This window comes from Cryptomeria japonica, chromosome 7, assembly GCF_030272615.1.
Source record: "Cryptomeria japonica chromosome 7, Sugi_1.0, whole genome shotgun sequence".
In the NCBI taxonomy this organism is placed as follows: domain Eukaryota; kingdom Viridiplantae; phylum Streptophyta; class Pinopsida; order Cupressales; family Cupressaceae; genus Cryptomeria; species Cryptomeria japonica.
Window position 1 is genome coordinate 195557011 of NC_081411.1, and position 22355 is coordinate 195579365.

General features: G+C 37.5%; 1 protein-coding gene across 5 annotated transcripts in view; it reads right to left on the bottom strand.

Annotated features, from left to right (window-relative positions):
- Nucleotides 1–20510: 20510 nt before the first annotated feature.
- The window catches only part of LOC131056386 (uncharacterized), a 30159-nt gene continuing 28314 nt past the window's right edge, over nt 20511–22355 (bottom strand). The window contains exons 4-6 of one of the 5 annotated variants that reach the window (XM_059209182.1): nt 22211–22349; nt 22022–22117; nt 20511–21568 (exon numbers count right to left, since the gene is read on the bottom strand). In XM_059209182.1, coding sequence (XP_059065165.1) covers nt 21527–21568; nt 22022–22117; nt 22211–22349 — 277 coding nt within the window. In that variant the 3' untranslated portion in view covers nt 20511–21526. Of the gene's footprint in view, nt 21569–22021; nt 22118–22210; nt 22350–22355 lie in introns of those variants that run through there. The other 4 variants (XR_009358518.1, XR_009358516.1, XR_009358519.1 and 1 more) reach the window with 4 other exon arrangements.

The window sequence follows — 22355 nt, forward strand, 5'->3', positions numbered from 1 at the left end:
TGTTGGTCCTGAATCCCAGTTATATGGTTCCATATTCACATACCTTCGCGACAACATTTTACCTCCCGATTTATCGAACAACCAACGCCGCACTTTCATCCGCCAATCCTCCCGATACGTTATCCTAGCTGATATCCTATACCGGCGAGGTCTAGATGGCACCCTCCTTAGATGTTTAGAGAGTGACGAAGCTCAGATTGCGTTACGAGAAGTGCACGAAGGGATATGTGGTCCGCATACTAGTGGTCCTACCTTGGCCAAGAAACTCATCAGGACTGGATACTACTGGCCTACTATGGAAAAAGATGCGTATCAGTTTGTCAAGAAGTGTAAGCAGTGTCAAATTCATGGAGACCTCATACACGCACCAGCACAAGAACTACAGCCACTTGCATCTCCTTGGCCCTTTTGTCAGTGGGGACTCGATCTCATAGGCAAGATTCACCCTCCTTCTTCCAACGGACATAAATTCATTATCACAGCCACAGAGTATTTCACAAAGTGGATTGAAGCCGTGCCTCTCACACAAGTTACTGGGAAACAAATCGCTACTTTCATCCTGAACTACATCATTTGCCGATACGGGATTCCTACTTCCATTATTACCGACAACGGGCGTCCTTTCAAGAATCAGGATGTTCATGAACTCTGCGAGCGATTCCATATCTCTCATCGTTTCTCCACACCATATTACCCCCAAGGTAATGGCCAAGCTGAGGCGTCTAACAAAACAATCCTCAAAATACTTAAAAAGACAGTCGACGACGCTGGCCGTAACTGGCATGTCCAACTCAATCCCGCACTTTGGGCATATCGTACCAGTGTCCGCACACCTACAGGAGCTACACCTTACTCACTTGTCTATGGTGCTGAAGCCATCTTGCCTATTGAGGTCGAGTTACCTTCTTTACGGGTCTCCTTGAGAAACATAATCAACGATGAAGACTACAGGGTCTCTCGCTTACAAGAACTAGAACTGTTGGAGGAACGACGACACACTGCTTTTAATCATCTCAAGGCTTACCAACAACGAATGAGTCGCAGTTACAATCACAAGGTCAAGCCTCGCACATTTGAGGTAGGTGACTTAGTCCTCAGAGAGAACCCCAAGAATCAGCAAGATAGAGAAAAGAAGGGCAAATTTGAACCCAACTGGCTTGGTCCTTACATCATCACAGCAGCATATGGATCTGGGGCATATCAGCTCTCAACTACAGAAGGTGAATCTTTGGAGGACCCTATCAATAGCATGCACCTTCGCAGGTTCTACACATAAGCTCTTTTTAAGTATCCTAATGCAAAAATACAAAAAAATCAAAAAAATTCAAAAATACAAAAAAAAAATTATAAAAACAAAAAAATTGTTACTTGGTGAAAACCTGGCAAACAGGCGCCTTGTGACAACAAAACAAAAAAATTGCAAAATCCAAAAAAGTAAAGAGAAATAATTTCGTCCAACGGTGAAAACCACTTCGGTGGCGCCCTGGGCAAGTACCATGGTGAAAACTGGGTCACCAGCGCCATGCGTAGGGACTTTGCTCCTCCCTCTTTCAGGATTCCCTTTCATTCTTTCACTTCGCACATAATCACGACCAATTCACTCACAATAAACTTACCCATTCCCATCATGGCTTGTTATTGATCTACCCGAGATTGGTTAGCCATTCATAATAAATCAGATCCTATCTGTGACTACGGCCAATTCCTGCGTCTAGTAATGGGTGTGGAACTGAGAACATCACATGTTTCGAGGAGTACAGTTTCTTTCAGCTCTCTTCAGTCTATCCGCGCACAATTCGCAATAAAGCAACATTTTGCATCGCAGATCCGCAATAAAGTTCCATCTTCTCCACAATAAGGTATCAGTTTCATGGATTTAGTCAGTTTCCAAGGAGACACAGCAGCAACAATGGGCTTCAACAAAATCAAATCTTTTAACAGACTCAGACAACATATGGTTCAGTGCTATCTATCCTTTTTGTGAAAGTGAACATTGTGACCACAATCAAAATTTGACTTAAACAAGTGACAAGAGACACAAACTTGAGGACTACAGTGGATGTGGGTGTCGAGTCTTGGTTTTCTTTTGGTTTTATCTTTTGGGTGACATGTCTTTTAGCTTTTCCGGGATGTCTTTGACTAGAGATTCTATCTCCAGGATGTCTTTGACTAGAAAGGCGAGGATGGGGTATCGTCACTTATTTGCATTTGCTGTCTGTGGATTGTCTTTTAGTAATACTATGACTTGTCCAAGGATATGAGGACACTGTGAGTCTAGTGTGAACTGGGGCATTCCTTGTTTGTGACTGTCTTATCTCCATGCAAACAGGTACAATGACTTTCTGGGCCGAACATATGCCTCGATTGTCATAACCTATTCTGCCATAATAAAGCTCAATGATGATAACGCACAAGAAGCTCTTTCACGTTCATATCTTCTGTCTTCCATCCCCCTTTCTTGATTGACTTCCATTGTCCTTCTCGAGTCCGCGTAGCCCGCTATCACATGACTGAGTATAATGACACACCAAAAACATGTGCATTTCATATAGTTGCACCTGCATCACCACATATAAGCATTTCATACATATAGATATTATAATGGCATCACATCCTGCATACAACACATGTTAGCACATCTCACATTTTCATTATATAAATAATCATTTGCATCACATACATTTTCATTTGCATCATGCATCACATATACAACATAAAAGAACAAAAATATATGGCCTTGCATCATATAAGCATCCATATCATAAAACATGCATCACATAAGAACATCTCATCACACAAGGTACATATGCATATAGCTGCCGCAAAAGATGAATCATCTCATATATATAATCAATCAAATGTGTCATAATACAATGATGTCAAAAGAATCATATGGCTACAAAAGAATCACCCGCAGGTGTCTACAATACAACAATGATACATCTACTGATACAATGGGAGCCCACTATAGCTATGAGGAACTCCCTCCCTCGGAGCCACCTCGCCTCGACGGAGTCTGAGCTGTAGATGGCCCTGCCCCTGGATCCCCCTGTCCCTCTGGTGGTGGTGGAGGCCCCATAACCCCACCGCTGGATGCCTGTCTCCTGCGGCTCCCTCCCGTAGCCGTCGCTGTGCGCGACGACCTCTGGAAGCTCCTAGCCCGCTGCTCTGCTGGCACGGCTGCATAATATAGATCCCTCCAGTAGGCGATCTCCTCTCCCGCTCGCAAAACATAGGCGTAGCCTGCCCCTGCATCCTCTGCTGCCCGCCTACCTGCCCTCAGAGCTGTCTCGGCCTCGGTATATCTCTGGATGGCCTGATCCCTCTCCCGCTCTGTGTCTCGGACCCTGATCCTGAGGTGGTTCCTCTCTCGAACCAAATCCTCAATCTCATCTGCCTGGCCCTGGCAGATCTCCCGCAACCTCACCACCTCATCCTCCTCGGAGTCTCCGCTCTCCGCCCCTGCCTGTGGCTCCCCCTCTACAGGTGCCTGTCCCTGTGCCTCTGCCTGCACCTGTCCCTGTGCCTGTATAGGTACCTGTGGCTGTACCTGTCTCTGTCCCTGTGGCTGTACCTGTCTCTGTCCCTCTCTAGGACCCTGTGCTGCTGGCACCTGTAGGGGCAGTCCACCCCGTCCTCTCACCACTGGAGCTGCTCTCTCCTGACCTCCCTCCCTCCGAGGTGCTACCCGTCTCTCTCCCACCACTCCCCTCCGCCTCCGCCGGCCCCTACCTGCATCCCCTCCTCCCTCATCATCATCTCCTCCACCCTCTCCATCCACTGGCTCTGCCGGATCTGTCAACCTCGGAAATGGATGCTCTGCCCAGTACGCAGAGTACTCTGCGTCCATCCCTGCATCATCTACCTCTGGCCACATGTCCCATGGCATCGGCATCATCTCTGCTAGCTGCATCACTGCCTGATCATAAGATAGCAGTGGGCCAAACTGCACCTGATCTCTAACAGTACGGGCATACATACCCGAGCCTCGGGGCATCCTCTGAATCCGGCCATACTGCCTGCATACCCTATCCACCAGCTGTCTCTCTAATATATAGGGCGTCCGCCCAATCAGGTACCTGCTCCGGAAGGTGTAGGGTAGCTCCAGTGCATCATCACCCCACTCCTCGCACCCCAGGTACGGCCTCCAGATCACCATATCAATGTCATCAATGACTCTCCTCCAGTGCTCCAATCTCCCAATCCGAGGCTGGGATGTGATCATGGCATACAAATGAACAAAACTCTGTCCCTGTCCTCTGCCTCTGAAATGCATCGGCCTCGTCACTGGAAGGTGCTCATAGGCCCACACCTGCAATAGAGTCACACCGCAGCCCAGCCCCACTGATCCGTGGTATACAAACTGATGCAGCTCATAGTACAAATGTGCTAGGACACATGGCCCCCATGCATACCTAGTGTGCTCTGCCATCAGCGTCTCCAAGGCCCCTCCCCAGCCCACTGCCAATCCTCGTGTGGCCCTGTCTGGACACAGGTATCCACTGATAACTCCCCCAATAACTGCCGGCAATGCCAATCCTGTGGCAGTCATGGTGTCCCAGGCTACATGTCCTGCTCTCATCTCCAACTCAGGATCCTGAAAAACCCGTCTCAAGGCCTCCCTGTCACCGTCACGGTCGTAGGGGATCAACTCTCCATCAATGGGGATATGCAGTATCCTGTAGACATCCTCTAGTGTCACTGTCATCTCACCCATCGGCAGGTGAAACGTGCATGTCTCTGAGTGCCATCTCTCGGCCAATGCAGTCAGCAACCCCATGTTTGCCCGAAACTCAGGCACATAGAGCATATATGTGAGACCCATCTCCTCAATGGAAATCATGTCCTGGATGGACAACTCTGGACGCAGTCTCTGAGTCGATGGGAATCTCTCCCGTGACTCCAACATCGGCAAATACTCCTGCAGTCAAGCAAATCAATCTTGTCAGTTATCGTGGCATTCACTGTTTATCACAAAATGCTACTCGCTACCCAAATGCATATGGCTATCTACCCTAGTGACACTCACTGTTCATCACAAAGTGTTGCTATTTATCCTAGTAGTGCTCACTGTTCATCACAAAGTACTACGTGTGTGACATTCCCTGTTCATCACAAAGTGTCACTCACATTCGCACTCCCTGTTCATCACAAAGTGCTGCTTATCCTGGTGCTCCCTGTTCATCACAAAGTGCCTTGATCTATCCTAGTATTCCTAGAGGACCTGCTTGAGTGTATCCTCTCAGCAGCTTATCCAATCGACAGCGTATGTTCATCACAGAACTGCCGATTTGACCTAAAGGACTAAAACCATGCATTTAAACACATAAACGCACTTTTTCAACACACACGCGCTTTTAACTCATAAACGCGCTTATAGACTGCACAAACGCGCCTCTGCAACACAGACGCGCTTTTTAAACACAAACGTGCCTATGCCAGACATAAACGCGACCAGGGATCACAGACGTCCCTGCATGACATAAACGCTGTTCAAAAGCACAGACGCTACTACATTTCACAAACGCGTCCGCATTCAACACAAACGTGGTTCCAGGCACAGACGCGCCTGGACCCGACACAGACGCGCCTGTTGGACACAGACGCGCCTGGCGCTGACACAGACGCGGTTGCGCGTTTTTGCACTTTTAAACTACCCTATTTCTAGCGCATTTATTGCTCCTAAACATGCATTAATGACAAAACTTGAAATGCGTGAAAGTCCGAGGAGGTTTTCGGGTACTTACCGGCTCTCCTGCATCGGCTGGTCGCTGGAATCGGCGGACACGATCGAATCTATGAACGAATGCCATCGCTGCTGACTGCTGCTGCTCTTTTCTCGCTCTGCACTGTGATCTTCTATGGGTGTGGATGACAATGAGGATGTCTTTTGCCCGTGGTCTATCTTATAGCCTACCCTAGCCCTCGCCTTCATTTTCCCGAGTCAGTATTCCTCATCCCGTGACCTTGTCACTTTATCCAATCAGTCCCTTCTTTCCCATCTTTCTTATCGCGAGATTGTCTGCAATCTTTCCAGACATTTTCATCCAATCTCTCGAGGGGGCATATCATTCCCATCCTGGGGCAACTCTGTATCAGTTCATCTTATCTTCTTTGAAACAACGCGACAAGCCGCATTGTTTCAAAGAGGGGCAAAATGTAGACACCTAAAATTGTCATGTCTAATTAAATAAATATTTTATTTATTTAATTACTTTAGCTTAATTCTTCTATTAATTAAATAAATCTTTATTTATTTAATTAATTCATTTATCCTCTTCTAGCCTTATTTCTCATTTAAATAAATACATTTATTTATTTAAATTATCCCTTTCCTAAATTAAATAAATATTTTATTTATTTAATTACCCTACTTCTTCTATTAATTAAATAAATCTTTATTTATTTAATTAATTCATTAACCTTTTCTACACATGACACATGTCATTCATCTCTTATTTCCTACACTACCTACCCCTTTCATTATTTTGGTATTTCTTATACCTACCCTCTAATCCTAGCCGACCTCTCTTTTTACACCTCTCAATCTTAACCCTCCATTTCTTATTGTGTCTTCTATTTAAGGAGATGCTCTCTTCATTGTCAAACCCTAATGACAGACCCCTAATGACTAATTTTGGAGGACTTGGCTATACTACGATCCTACTTGCAACCACATTCCGTTCTTTGTTGAGCTCTTGTGCATACAAAAATCTGAGAGCAAGCATATCAAACAAGATCAATGGAGATAGGAAGAATGGAGATCAAAAACCCTAGTGGACATGTGATGGTATAATCTTTGTGATTTATTGAGTTATTTTGCATTGTCTTAGGTTATCTTCATATGTTATGGTGGATCTTTGTTCATTGTTAGGCTAGGGTTTGGTGGTTGAATCCATTTTAGTCTTTCAATATTGTTGTTTATGCTATCCATTTTCACCATATACAGTCTTAGCACTTTTTCTATATTGGATCAGATATTTCTCTTCATGCCTTGTGGATCTAGATTCACACTCGTAATGTGGTCATCTACATCATGTACAAAAATCTTGTGAATTATATTCACCATCGCCAAGTTATCACTCCCAGATTTTCATTCATTTTTTCTGTTGGAGTATTCGGTATTAGCTGGGGCATCCCGCTTGCGGACCTTCCCCATTACATGTGAATCTAATTGGAACATCACTCAAGGCATGCGGGTCCTATCTTACTTCGGGGTTTGAGACCTTTATGGCTGATGTGGATCTTTGTTAGAGCTAAAGAATCATATATGAGAGCAATCTCAACTTTGAGGATGTTCATCTCTTGAGCTGCCTTCTTCAGATCTTGGAACTCTTGAGTGGAAGACTCTGCCTTTCTCTTGAGGTTGGCTCTGGTTCTCTTAGAGGGACAAGAATCCTCTTTCTGGTTTTTTTTCTCTGTCAGCATTCAGGTCCATGATCAGGGTAGCTTGCTGGGTTTTATCCAACTTATCCACCAATGTACTCATAGAGGCAGCAAAATTCTTCACAATTTTATGGCTTTGCTTCATAATGGTGTTAATTGTTTCCCTGATTCTACCAATTTCTCCTTCAAGCTGCATGGTCTTTTTCTCGTTTTCCTTTTTCATTTTATCCATTAGTTCCACAATTTTTTGGAGACATTTTGCCATTGACAACTTCTCTTCTTCAGTCCACACTACCCCTTCAATATTCTGAGGCTGTCTTTTTTCTATCATTTTATCTAGTTTACTAGACACCGCTCTGTTCTTTAAGTTGCATCTTTTATTTTATGAAAAACCTCATTTAAAAACCCTAAATAAATCCACAACACCATTTCTGGCAATTGCCAAAATATCATCTGGAAATTCTCGGTCTGGTTTAAAGTAGTAGTCTTCAGGTTTGAGGTCTTTAGGGAATCTAGGCCTATTCTCTCTGTCAGTGGCAGGGTGAGAAGAGTAGGATCCTTCAGAGGGATTAGTGGTATTAAAGGAGTCTTCTACTGTGTCCTCAAAGTAAGAAACCAACTTCTTCTTAGGAGGGGCCTTCACCTTGTTTTTAGCTTTAGAAAGGGTTTTCATAGAGAGATCTTTTTTACTCGAAGGCTTACTCAAACGAGTTTTCTTAGGCACCTTCTTAGAGGGAGGAGTATTTTCCTCTTCCCAATCAGAATATTTTTCATCATTGCCCTCAGACAAACTTATTTTAGTATCATACCCTTCCGAGGTTGGGGTCGAAATGGGATTTGACAGAGCCAACATGTTAGCAAAGTGCTCATGAATAAGCTGAATGAGACCAACATGTAGGACAGGGTAATTCCTAGGGCTATTGTGTTGTTCCTGAAGACACTGTTTCAGAGAGCACAACAAATAGTAGGGAAAAAAATCCTAACCTTGCACTGGAAGTGATTGAGGAGGACAAAATGGTATCATTAGACTCTAATAAATCTGCCATCGATGATGATGTATTCCATTAAAACCTTGAGAACCTCCCTCCAAAGCTTCTTAATGGTATTGGCCTCAAAATAACTATTTGAAACTTGCTTCCCTTTCCTTGTTGGTTTTCAGAAATTTGATAACTGCTTCATCTGAGATCTTTCTGTCATGAAAGAACTTCATCCCCTTTGTAGAAAGGCTTGTTACTTCCCCAATAAGATTCTCATCTATCTTCACCTTTCTCCCAAAGAGAACAATTCCTTCCTCCTTCCAATTTTTGGCAAAATACTTCATTATATCAGGGTTAGTGCCATGAAATTTATTGAGGAAAGGTCTCAACCCTCCTCTATCAATTTTCCTCCAAACCTGTTGGTTTTTCATATGCTTCTCACAATTTTTTGGCTCCACCCTCTTTCTGTTTCCCCCCATTTTTTCATAGACTTCGCTTTTCTCAGTAGCAGAGCAGATAAACTTAGCAGAAAACCAACAACGAAATAAGGCACCCAGAAAATGTGCCACTCCTCGCAACTTGTAAAGATACTTAAGGCACCATCATTGTATTGAATGATGAAACAATACCCTTCTCTGATCCAATTAATCATTATTTGAAATGACAACTTTACCATGTGTGACATCATAGTCGAAAAAGGCTTTGACATCCACTTCTAACTCATTATAGGTATGCCACATCCGTCGGCCTATAAGCTTGACCTCTTCATTAGAAAAATAATCGCTCCCCACATTAGCTTCCCTAAACGCATGGACAAGAGGGATTTGGCAACATCAATCCAACTTTTTATGGTCCATGATGGGGGGAATTTCCTAGAAGGCATTTGATGGTATTTTTTATGTTCATTTTACTAGCTAGATCAATAACCTGGAAAGCTCCTATGGCTTTTGCTATGTCATGTTATGTACATTACCTATTAGGTGTTACCTAATGATTAACTCTAAACAATTTCTATCCTTGAAAATTATATTGATTAGAATCAAAATAAATGATTAAATGCTAAAGCAATATTTCCTAAATTTTTCAATGAAATTGATTAATTATCACATGCATGCTTATGTATGTTGTTCAAGTATGTTGCTTTGGCTATAATTATCATGTCATGAATATATTAACACATGCAATCAAGCATTTAGGTGATTCTATGGCTATTTGAATGGAGATCTTCCGAGAACCCTAATGTTACTGTATATGTGTTGCCAAACTATATTCTATTTGAATGAACTATACTTTTAATGTAATTCGATTGTTATAATGTAGTTTGATAAAATTTTGTTTGTCATTATGTTGGGTCCTAATCTCCCTATGATTGATTTTGTGTTGTAATGGCATCTTAGTTGGCTTTTTTTTTTGTCAGTAAACATTTTGTATTCATTTTATTAAAAATAAAGTGTCTATTACAACAGACCATTAGATTCAAATACAACCTTAGCCAATTAGATAAACTAACCCTACCCTCTTCACCTATCACACATCAACTAGTATTCACATTTTCATCTACAAATTTGACCCAAAAAATATCACCACTACAAAAAATTTCGAAGTCAATACAAAAAACACAGTATATCGAGAACACAACAAAATTCAATCTCAAAATGGAAATCACCCACTTCATTATTCTTCTATTCACCACCTCGTCCATCATCTGGCTACGCCACCCCGCTTCGCTGTTAGATCCTTCGAGATTTCAGACCCTCAGCCACCCTTTGTCTTCATGTAGCACAACCCCTGCCTTTCCCATGATGCTTCCCATCTCTCCAATAGTCTACCAACTTGAAGTTGAGCTTTGCCAAATCCATCAAATCTTGCGGAACTTCCGAAGCAAGTACAAGCTCCCAATCAGTCACATAATCACAACAACTCGCCACCCTTCCACCACTTCATGTCTTCTCACATTCTTGTCTTCAAGCACTCTCCATAGGATGAAAGAGTGAACATGTAGAGGGTATCCTGGTACAACCACCCAATCACCTAGAGTTGTAACAAACCCTCACCTGATCTCTACAAATGCAAGGAGATTATCCAACCCCTACCTCCATTATGGCTTCAGACAACTCTCCATTATCCTCTTCACCTCTTGAATGCTATCACACTCTAGAGCTCAAGCATGTTCATGCAATATTTTTGGTTTGCCAGAATAAAGTCATAGCCAAGGACCTGACAAACGAATAGGAGAAAGAAGGGGTCATCCATAGTGAAAACAATCTTCAGCCTCTCTAGGGTAAATTTTCCCCAAAAGGTCATTTTCTGTTTGGAAGGCTTCAAATTGAAATTTGTCTCCATTCCCTAAGTCTCACTTCACCATGCACCTATCTCAATTTGTGAAAGGCACCTTGACTTGAGGCTCAAAACGCTGATTTTGCACATCTCCTATGACAATAAAGGTGGAAATAAAGGCTCGCATACTCAAGCCTAGCAAACCATAAATGCACATCCTCAATAATCTGCCAAATCACTTCTCACCATCCTTCCTAGAAACACGAAATCTGCCAAATTTAATACTAATCAATGTGATGGTCGTATCTCCCCAACACATTACTCCATCACTATTCATTCCGCCACTTTGACCACCATTTTGGAAAAGGAGTCTGTCAACACATTTCCTTCCCAATACACATGCGAAATTTAAATTTTTTTGAATCCTTCTAATTTTCTGATGATTTGAACCAATTTATCCATCTTCCAAATGTGAGCACCCCCACTAGCGATTGCATTAATCACAATCTGGCAATCACCTTCCAGATGCAATTGGTCAATCTTGAGTTTTTTCACCAGATCCATCGCCAACATTTCCGCTTGAACTTCTACTTCATTGTTGGTTCCTATCTCCAATTTTTTTGAATCAAATGCAAGAATATTGCCATATAAAACCCGAGCTACACATCCAACTCCCGAAGCACTCAGATTCCCTCTTGAGGCTCCATCAAAATTAACCTTCACCCACCCTAGATCCGGTTTAGTCCACTGCAATCCCTTTCTACCCATTATAGGATCAACCCTAGTCTACCCATTAACGAGCATCTTAGATGGTATTTTTAGATTTATCATTTTTTTATCCTTTTAAAGGGTTATAAAAGGCCTTGTTTTACATTTTCTTGTATTTTTGGGAGTCCTAGGGTGGGTACCTATGAGTTAGATAAATTTTTGAATCATTATCTTGTACTTAGGCCAACATGTGACCCCTCTTAATGGCCTATTAAGAGGAGTGACAACTTTGAGATTTGGGGGTTAGGGTAATTGACTTGTCACATCCCACTCCTATTCCCCAAAGCACATTTATGAGTTTAGGAATGTTAAAAATATCTCTCACACGTATGAGCCACCTTTGTAAGTCTTTCATGGGAATATTGTACATGTACAATCCACTCCTCCCAATATCTCACATGTCTATGAGCACTTTTGGGAGGAATTCTTTGGAGATGATGGGTTGATGACAAGTGTCACTCCGCCACCATTGAAGAAATTCAAATTTTGAATTCTTATATATCATCCCTTAGTGGATGAAGATTTATTTTTTTCATTTTTATTTTTTGATTTGTAGACTAGTGTGGGGAGAGGGCTTCGGGGATGGGGGCTTGTGAGAAGATATTGGAGTATGGCTTGTTAAGGAAGCTTCATTGTTTCTTCATCAATTCCTTGGAAGCTTGAGAGGTAAGCTCTCAAGTTCCTAAAAGTATTAATTTTTTTTAATGTTATTTTATATGAGAGTATACTTAAATTCTTGATATGTGAATATTCATTTGATTCTTATTTCAAATGAGTGTGTCCAATCAAGTTGATAATGATTCCTTGTAGTTAATATTTTTTTTTACTAAAAGTTTTAGTATTATGTTTTGAACTAGTGTAAGGATGGGAAGAGAAGTGATTCTCTCTTGTGGAAATTGATACACTTTTAAGCCTTGTGAGTTTCTCTCTTGGACTATATTTGGTTTGAGGTGTGGGTAGATATTGCTTATTTCTTGTGTGTGAGTTTTTTGGGGGTTTCCTTGTTGGCCTTCTAGCTTAGGAGAGGCATGCGAGCATGCCTAAATATGGGAGGTGAGATTCTCTATTAAAATTAGAAAACTTTGTGACTTGTGCAAGTTTTGAACAAATCACGATATCTTGCAATCCAGGGGAATGAACTTCTCATTTATATTTTAATAATTGAAGTATTGGATGAGTAGCTGAAAAATATGCCTTCTCAATATTTTGCAAATATTTTATCAAAGATAAAATAAACATAAAATCATGACCTAGATTATTAGCTTTTCTTTCTTTTAAACAAAAAATGAGGGGCAGGGATATGGGGTAAAGGTGGGTGGATGTTTCTTGATTCTCAATGTTTTATGAGATGAGCATGGATATATGATTCCAAGAAAGTAACATATAAACATAAATTTCATAAAATTATTTTGTGGTCTATTGTTTACTAGATTAGAGGACTCAATAGACAGTTAAATGATAAATACAAGTTTCGATTCTAATGCTTACATTACTTAGTATTTTGAATGTATTAATTTTGAGACATTGTCTTAATGTTACAAAAGGAAGAACTTGTTATTCTTTTTCCATTTATAATTTCTCAAATTTAAGATTCAATATATTCTTACAAATAAAGGAAAATAAACTATAATGACCATTGTGCAATTATATATTCATTGGTATTAGCTAATTATTGTGCTTGTAATATCAAACTATATTCCATTTAGATGAACTATTCTTTTAATGTAACTTGATTGTTCTAATGTGGTTTGAGAAATGTTTGATTTTTATTATGTTGGGTCCAAATGTCCCTACGATTGATTTTTGTGTTGTAATGGTATCGTAGTTGTCATTTTTAGATATATCCATTTTTTGTTAGATTTTTAAAAGGTTATAAAAGGCCTTAATTTATGTTATTTTGTATTTTTTGGATTCCTAGGGTGCATACATATTAGTTAGACAACTTTTTGAATCATTATCTTGTATTTAGGCCAATATTAGACCCCACTTAATGGCCCATTAACACGAGTGACAAATTTGGGGTGTTTGGAGGTTGGAGTAATTGACTTGCCACATCCCACTCCTATTCCCCAAAGCTCAATTATGAGTTTGGGAAGGTCCACAAGGTCTCTCACATGATTTAAAGACACCTTTAAAAGGATTTCATGGGAATATTATACATGTACACTCCACTTCTCCTAGGATATCACATGTGTGTGAACACTTGTGAGAGGAACGCTTTGGAGATGAATGGGTTGGTGACAAGCATCGCTCCCCCATTAAATAAATTTAAATTTTGAATTCCTATATATCACCCCTTGTTGGATGAAGAAAGAGATTTTTTCATTTTTCTTTTTTGATTCATAGACTAGTGTAGGGAGGGGGGCTTGTGAAAAGATATTGGGGTATGAATTGTGAATGAAGATTCATTGATTCTTCATCAATTCTTTGGAGGCTTGAGAAATAAGATCTCAAGATACTAAAAGTGTTTATTTTGTTATGTTATTGTTTATGCTAGTATACTTTGATTACTTGTTATGTAAATATTCATTTGATTCCTATTTCAAATGAGTGTAAAGTTGGGTTGAGAGTGATTCCTTGTAGTTGATGTTTAGTTTTGTTACTAAAAGTTTTAGTATTATTTTTTGAAGTAGTGTAAGGATAGGAAGATAAGTGATTATCTCCTATGGAAATTGATATGGTTTTAAGCCTTGTGATTTTCTCTCTTAGATTTAGTTTGGTTTGAGGTGTGGGTAAATGTTGCTTCTTTCTCATGCGCGAGTTATTTTTTGGGTTTCCTTGTTGACCTTCTAGCTCAGAAGAGGCATGTGGGCGTGCCTAAGTTTGGGAGGTGAGATTGTTTATTAAAATTATAAAATTTTGTGCATTGTGCAAGTTTCGAAGAAATCACAAGATCTTGCAATCCATGGGAATCACCTTCTCCCTTATGTTTTTGTAAATGAAGTGTTGGCTGAGTGGCTGAAAAATATGTGTCACGAATCGTTTTATTTAATAATGTGCAATTTAAAGATGTAATGTGATTTTGAAATTTAAAATAGATTAGATCATTCGTAATCTAGTGTGAGGAAATACAGTATGCCTTTTACTCCTGCAATTGGTATGAAATTCGACATTCAATATTCTTTTGGGTTTGTCAATACTGATAAGCTTTTGAGTGCAAGTGATGCAGGATGAGGTGAAGGAGGTCGAAGGCGAGAACACAAATCAGGTAGAATTGCTTTTAACTAAACGACTTCGATGGAAATGGGAATCTCTCACACACCACAGTAGAAAAGTTTGTTTGTGCAATTGTGACTTCTTCAATGTATGATTTTGTATTAGAAACAAAATGATGTGAGTATTTGGTAATCGTTACATTGATTTCATCTATAAAAGTGAAAGTTAGTTTGCTATTTAGAGTTATGAAATTTATCGACTTAACGTTCTTTATTAGATGACTTAATGTTTCTAGAAAAAGAGAATGCAAATATAATTTGTCTTATTTTAAAGTGATTAAGATAATTTTTATTTTCAAATTGAAATATTATGTTTCAAATATTCTGGTATATGATTTAAGGATTATATATATATATATATATATATATATATATATATATATATATATATATATATATATATATATATATATATATATATATATATATATATATATATATATATATATATATATATATATCATCTTTATTTTAAAACATTTTTACAAATAGAAATAAATAAATCGGACATTAATATATATATATATATATATATATATATATATATATATACAATTAATTTATATCCTAATGTTTTAAGTAGGTTTTCTTTTACATTTAAAAAAAAAACCCATATTACAAATATATTATTATATATTATTGTTGTAGTCACATAAATCTGTCCACTTAATTAAATGAATACTTAGTATTTATTTAATTATTTAACCATCAATTAATGAATTAATTAAATTAATATTTAATTAATTCATCTTAACCCTCTTCTTCTATTAATTAAATAAATTATTCAATTTATTTGATTTAATTCACTTAACCAAATTCAGACCATTAATTAAATAAATAAATCATATTTGTTTAATTAAATCTTCTCTCACATTTAAATAAATTAATATTTATTTAAATCCCCCAAAATCCCACCTCTCACATTTAAATAAATTAACATTTATTTAAATCACCTTTATCCTCCACCCACTTGTATTTTCCTACAAATGCAAGTTGCACAATTATTTTAAATAAATAATTTATTTAAAATCACCTTTTATCCTCCACCCACTTGTATTTTCCTACAAAAGCAAGTTGCACAACTATTTTAAATAAATTATTTATTTAAAATCCTATTTATCCTCACCCACTTGAAACCTTTAATGGTTTCCCTTAAAGTATTCAAACTTGATGGCTTTAAAGTCTTCAAACTTGATGGCTTCCTTCTATAGTCTTCTTAAGACTTTAATGGTTTTCCTTAAAGTCTTCAAGCCTTTAATGGTTCCCCTCAAAGTCTTCAAGCATTTTAATGCTTTATCTTCCTTTTTCTCATTTAAATAAATTAATATTTATTTGAATATTTATCCAAATACAACTTGCACACATTTATTGAAATAAATGAATTTTTATTTTAATAAAATCCTATTTTCCCTCACCCACCAAATCCACTTGCAAAATCTAATCCCCTTCTAGATTCTTCTAACCCCTTCCTAATTAGCCTAATCCATCCCCTAATTATTGTCACATTCCTAAGCAAAATGGAGTCACTTCTCAAAGCCTAAAAGTCTTTGATAACCATTAAAGGCTTTCAACCTTCAACCACTAAATGTCTCAAAGTCTTGGATAACCTTTGAAAACTTCCAACCTTCAACCACTAAATGGCTCAAAGTCTTTGATAACCATTGAAGGCTTTCAACCTTCAACCACTTAATCCCCAAAGTCTCCAATAACCATTAATGGTTACCTTAAACCCTCCCACATGGTTAAAACATTTGTTTTGACTCAACCTCTATCCAACCCAAGGGTCTCATCAAGCCTTTAATGCTTCGACCATGATTATCTCTTAATCATTTGCACAAAGGTTTATCTTTGCATTAACTCCTAATCCAGTGGGTAATCCTAATTTAGGCTTGACCCTTACCTTCTAGATAACCATGAGGTCTCCTCAGGCATTTAATGCCTCCAACCTCTTCTCTCAACCCAATCTTATGTTGACACTTGTCACCATTTCATTGGTGCAAATTGTGCACATGGATCCCCAACTTTCAAGCTTGACCCTTGATTAAACCTTTCAATCCTGGCCATCCATTGCTCCATTTTTCCTATAAATAGAGCCCATTCCTTTATACTCCAGATCCTGAAAACTTGTATGCATCTAAGCTATAGACATTTTAGAGAGCATTTAGCATAAGCAATCTAACATCTTGTCTTTTTGGTAAAATATATCATTTTAGCATCAATAGATTAGTATTAGCTTTTCATTTCACATTTAGAGCTATACTATAATCTCAATCCTCCATAAGCATCCATAGTGCAAAAATCTGCTGAGAGCTACACTATTTTGGAACTTGGAGAGGAGAGGAACAAGGGATAAGAAGCCAAGAGCATGTTAGGAGGCATTTGGAGATGCCTCATCATATTTATCTTCCTAGTTAGACATTCTATCATGCTTTTTGTATCTCTTTTGGTATGCCTTCATAGTTTAGTTTTAGATTGATTAACACTAATGTTTTGTGTGTTTTTGTGTTCTTTAATCATAGACTAACCTTGTGCCATTTTGCAGGGCATCAATTGTTTTATTAAATATGTCAATAGTAAAAGGTGGTGGGTTGAAAGGGTAAACGACTGTTTGAAGCCGAAGTTAGAGCCGTTTTGGTCGGCTTGGTAGTCGACTTCCTCCACCCACGGTAGCCGTTGTCAAACCATTTATGCAGGTCAAAGCACGATGGGAGACTTAACACTCCCATGACCCTTGGTGGGTGACTTGGCATGCAACCCCGATCCTCGGTGGATAAGCTGAGAAGTCGGCAGATAACGTAAACGCCTCCATGATCCATGTGAAGCATCGACTCATGCAGCATTTAAAGCTCCAACTGAAACCGTTGCAAGTTTTAAACAATAGAAAGTCTTGATCTTGCCACGAAATGAGGGTTTGTATTTAATTTAAAGACATGCGTGGAGATTACAATTACAACCAACTAATAAACGTGACAATAGAAATAATGGTAATAGTAAATAAAGGCCCAAAGGATAGCAGAAAACGTAGCTTAGGATTAGAATAAATAGAAGTATAAACACACACATTCATTCATTCTTGCTCACAAGGAGAGAAGAGCGATAATTTCTTGAAGGGAAGGTTAGAATAGTTGGAGAGAGGAGAAGATATTTGGATAATATCGTAGAGATTGAGCGATAGAGATAGTTGGATAGAGAGATAGTTTGATATAGAGATAAGAATAGTTGGAGAGAGAGAGACTTGCGATCAAGGCGTGGAATCATTTGACGAAAGAACGTCAAGGTCAAAAATCTTACAATCCACTCTAAGTTTTCAAGAGGTTAGAATCCTTTGTTTATGTTCTATTTTATTTGTTATATTTGGTATAAAATGTGTAGAAATGGAAGTTTAGATAAATAGGTATGCACGTCCAAATGGGTAGCAATTTTTATTATTTTATTTGAAATGCTTTGTAAACCATTGTGGAATAAGATAAAAGAATTTAGAGAAAAGATGTTGTTAATATCGTATTTTGCACAAAAATAATTAGTTCTAATTCTATTTTAAGAATGTGTTTGCATACTTTTGGTTATATATGAGATTAATTTCATACATGTATAATACCTTCTTTTGTATGTACCTTATTTAGTCGAAAGAGTGATTTTAAGATTATTGCTTATAAAAGTCTATCGTTTCCAAAATATGAAAGATTGTCTTCGATAGATATATTAGACAAGTAATGATTAGTAAGGAAAATGATATCTCTATTTTTTTGTTTTGTTTTAAAAGAAAGATTGTATTCTCAATGGAATTTGTGTTTGAGGGAATCAAGCTAGGGTTAAGCTTGAGTTAGGAAATTTACCTTTCGGGATGGGTGCCGAATGTGGATGTTTTTAGGGAGAATAGTTGCTTTTTCCAACTATTATTTGTTGTGCATGGCATATACTCGGCCGAGTTATTGTTTGAATTATTCGTAGAAAAGGATGGAAATTCCTTATTTATGCTCTCTACCACATCCTAGTATGATAGCGAATGCTTGTTTCTTAGAATGAAGTAGGAAAAATGAAAATGCATATATTATCTAGGCATGCACCAGATTCCCTCTTGCTTTTGAATTCTTTGGTTAAACCAATTCGTATAGGGTCGGGTATTCTTGATTGACCAAGAATTCCGGGGAAGCGTAAGCTTCAAGGTTGGGCGGAAAAAGCGTCTGATTCTTGTTCTCGTCTGCATTCAAAAGACAGAAGGAAGTGACTCAGACTAAAGATCAACGGATGCATCTTCTTGTATATTCTTAAGGCAATTTGGAAGCCTAAGTGGGAAATAAGAACTTCTTAGTATGAAATTGTATTATTCATGTGCATTATAATGATATATCTATGAATGCTTTTATATCCATATTTGATGTTTGTTTATATATTGTATAAAATATGCTTAGAGATTGAAATTTAAGTTTATTTATGAATAAAGAGTAGTTTAGGTTTAGATCCTAGATTGACGTCTTTACAATATGCCTTCTTAAGCTTTTGTAAATATCATATCAAATATAAATATTAAAATAAAATCATAGCATAGATTATTAGGTTTTATTTCTTTTAAAAATAATAGGGGTTGGGGGGAGGGGGTAGGGGAGGGCATATGTTTCTTAATTCTTAATGTTTTATGAGATGAGCATGGGTATGGGACTCCAATAAAGTAATAAATAAATGGAATTTTATAAAATTATTCTCTGATCTATTATTTAATAGATTAGATAACTCAAAATCTTGTTAAATGATAAATACAAGTTTCAGTTTAATGTTTACATTACTTATTGTTTTGTATATATGTTAATTTTGAGACATTGTCTTATTGTTACAAAAAGTCTGAGCTTGTTAAATTGTTGTTCAATTCTGAAATTTAAGATTCAATTTATTGTTACAAATAAAATAAAATAAAACTATAATAACCATTGTACAATTATATATTCATTGATATTAGCTAATTATGAAAGGCTTGTCTAATACATACATGCATATATATTCAAAATAGAAAATTGATTATTGTCAAATTCATTATGTATTCCTCCCCTGGCTTTGGCTATTTCGCCTCCCAAGTGAGAGGAAGGAGAATAAGAAAAAGACCCTGAAGATGGATGGTCTATGCCGGACCCGACTCCTGGCCCCGCTGATGTATGGGGAAAGAAAGATGATCCAAATCCCCCCCCCCCCCTCGGCTGCCACTACTTTCACTACTACATAAAGGGGTGTTTTAAGACAATATTTAAGACAATTTTTGAGCAAATTGTCTCAACTTGAGAGAAAAAAAAAGGTTTAGTATTGTCTTAAAAAATGTCTTTAACCGAGTGTCTTAAATTATCGTCTTTAAAATTGTCTCTATAAAGACAATTTAAAACAAAGGTTTTTTTGTCTTTGTAGAGACGATTTCACTTTAGAGACAAAAGTTGGGATTTAAAGACATATTGTCTCTCTAGAGACAATAGTTGGGATAAAAATCATATTGTCTCTCGAGAGACAATACGTCTTTGGATCTCAACTATTGTCTCTCGAGAGACAATACGTATTTGGATCTCAACTATTGTCTCTCTAGAGACAATATAAAAAATGTATTAAAAAAATAAATAATTTATATTTTTTAAAAATTGTGTAGTTTTCAATCAAAATGTATTAAAAAAATAAACTAGTTTTCAATCAAAATGTATTTAAAAAATAAACAATTTCTTTTAAATATTTTTTTGTGTAGGTTTCAACCTTCAATGTTTCCAAATAGCAACAGAAGATTAAATGTAATTATTTTCAGTATTTAATTTCTTACAAAACATAGAACAAAATACCATAACAAACTTATTAACAAGAAATACAATAATAATTATATTTATTTTCAATGTTTTATATATTACATAATGATGTGGTGTTTCTCCAGAGAATATTGGATACAGTAAACAGGAAATGGTAGTAGAGTCTTCACAACAGAAGGTTACCACAAGGTTCTTTACAGGAGAAGGTAGCAATGTGTTCACAAAAACGCATAGTTGCCTTATGGCCACAAGCCAAATCCTTCAGTTTTACTAACTCGATGAACAATGGACATTGGAATCCACATTTTTGACAAGTATAGATGAGCACAATAGAATTGGACTTCACATGAAGTTAGATAGAGTCAGTTTTAGCATCTTACAATCCATTTTTAGTAGCTTACAATCCTGGAGGAGGCTTTGGCTCAATATATACAAAACAAACTTTGAGTAGACATCAATATGAAGAAGAAGAAGAAGAAGAAGAAGAAAAAGAGTATCACTATAGCAATAAGAACTAGAAGGTTATGCAGCTGAAACCATGGAGTTAAGAAAGGCAAACTATTAGAAGAAATAAGTATAGTTGATCTGAATGTGAAACCACCCACTTTCATGTTTGGGATAGGCATCTCCTACTTCATCATCAGTCAAATCAACATCTCTCACATACTTCTTCCACAACCAATGTTGTTTTCTTCAATTGGCACATTCTTTGTCTTAGGAAGGATAAATAGTACAAATACGGTCATGACTGAAACCCAAGCAACCAATTTTTTTGACAAATATGGACAGGGGCATCCACATTTTTTACAATAACATTTCCACCCCATCTTGCTATAGGACCCACTTGAGATAGTATTGAAACTACATGAGTAAAAAAATATTCTAAAAAGATTCATTAAAAGGATAAAGAAACATAAAATAAAGTAACCCCTCAAATGAAAGACCAAGAAAGTTACGCTAAACACAATTTCTAAAAAAGAAAGACTTACATGAGTGGGAGACACATCCAAAGAAGCAACAAAGTTTCTTGTAAAGTTTCTTTCCATGCTTACATTGTAATTGGATAATTGAACATTTAATAATTTGATAACAAGTAGAGGTCTAACACAGCTACAATGACCATCATCAAGTATCAATGGGTCCAACACTTGGCCAACAACACATGATGGGCAATCTACACAACAACAATGAATAAATGAAATAAGTAATAGAATTTCCATTTCCTAGAATTGAAAACACACCCACTTTTATGTTGAATATGATGGGCTATGTAATTTACAACCTCTTTCAAAATTTACACATATGCTCACCATCACTGTGCAGTGGCTATGCACCGATAGTGGCACACTATGTATGTTCAAATCTTACGAGAATGACTAGACACAACTTAACCAGACGGACCAATGAGAAGATATGAATAAAATCATAGCTATGCAACTTAAACTTGTCTCAAATTTTTCAATCACATATCAAACAGTAACAACCAAACTTTCATGTAACTTACTACAATGACTTTGTACATTGCAAGGATAACTGATAAAACCATAAGAACAATCACATCCCATTTTCAGTCCTTGTTTGCTAACAAATAAACAAATAATGCTTATGATCTTGTTTAGAGACTTACATTTAAACGCAGAAGAGATATGCAATTTCTAGGATGCAACCCATTTTCAATGTGTACTACTTCTTGCACCAGGTTTCCAGTGGACAAAGTATCCCACTTAGCCATTACAAGAAATCCGAGTTTAGTAGAGAACACAAAAATATCATGAACAAAAGACAATGTAGCATCTCGAAGGTATTTAATACATACTTGTGATCTAGTTTTCTTGTCCCTAAGAAAGTCGAATACAAAGTGTGGAAGAATAGGAAGCCAAAACAAAGTTGCCGCATAGATAATTATGTAGCCTGGTCCATCAGCCCATCCAAATCTCAGCTGCTTTATTCCATGCCTGCAA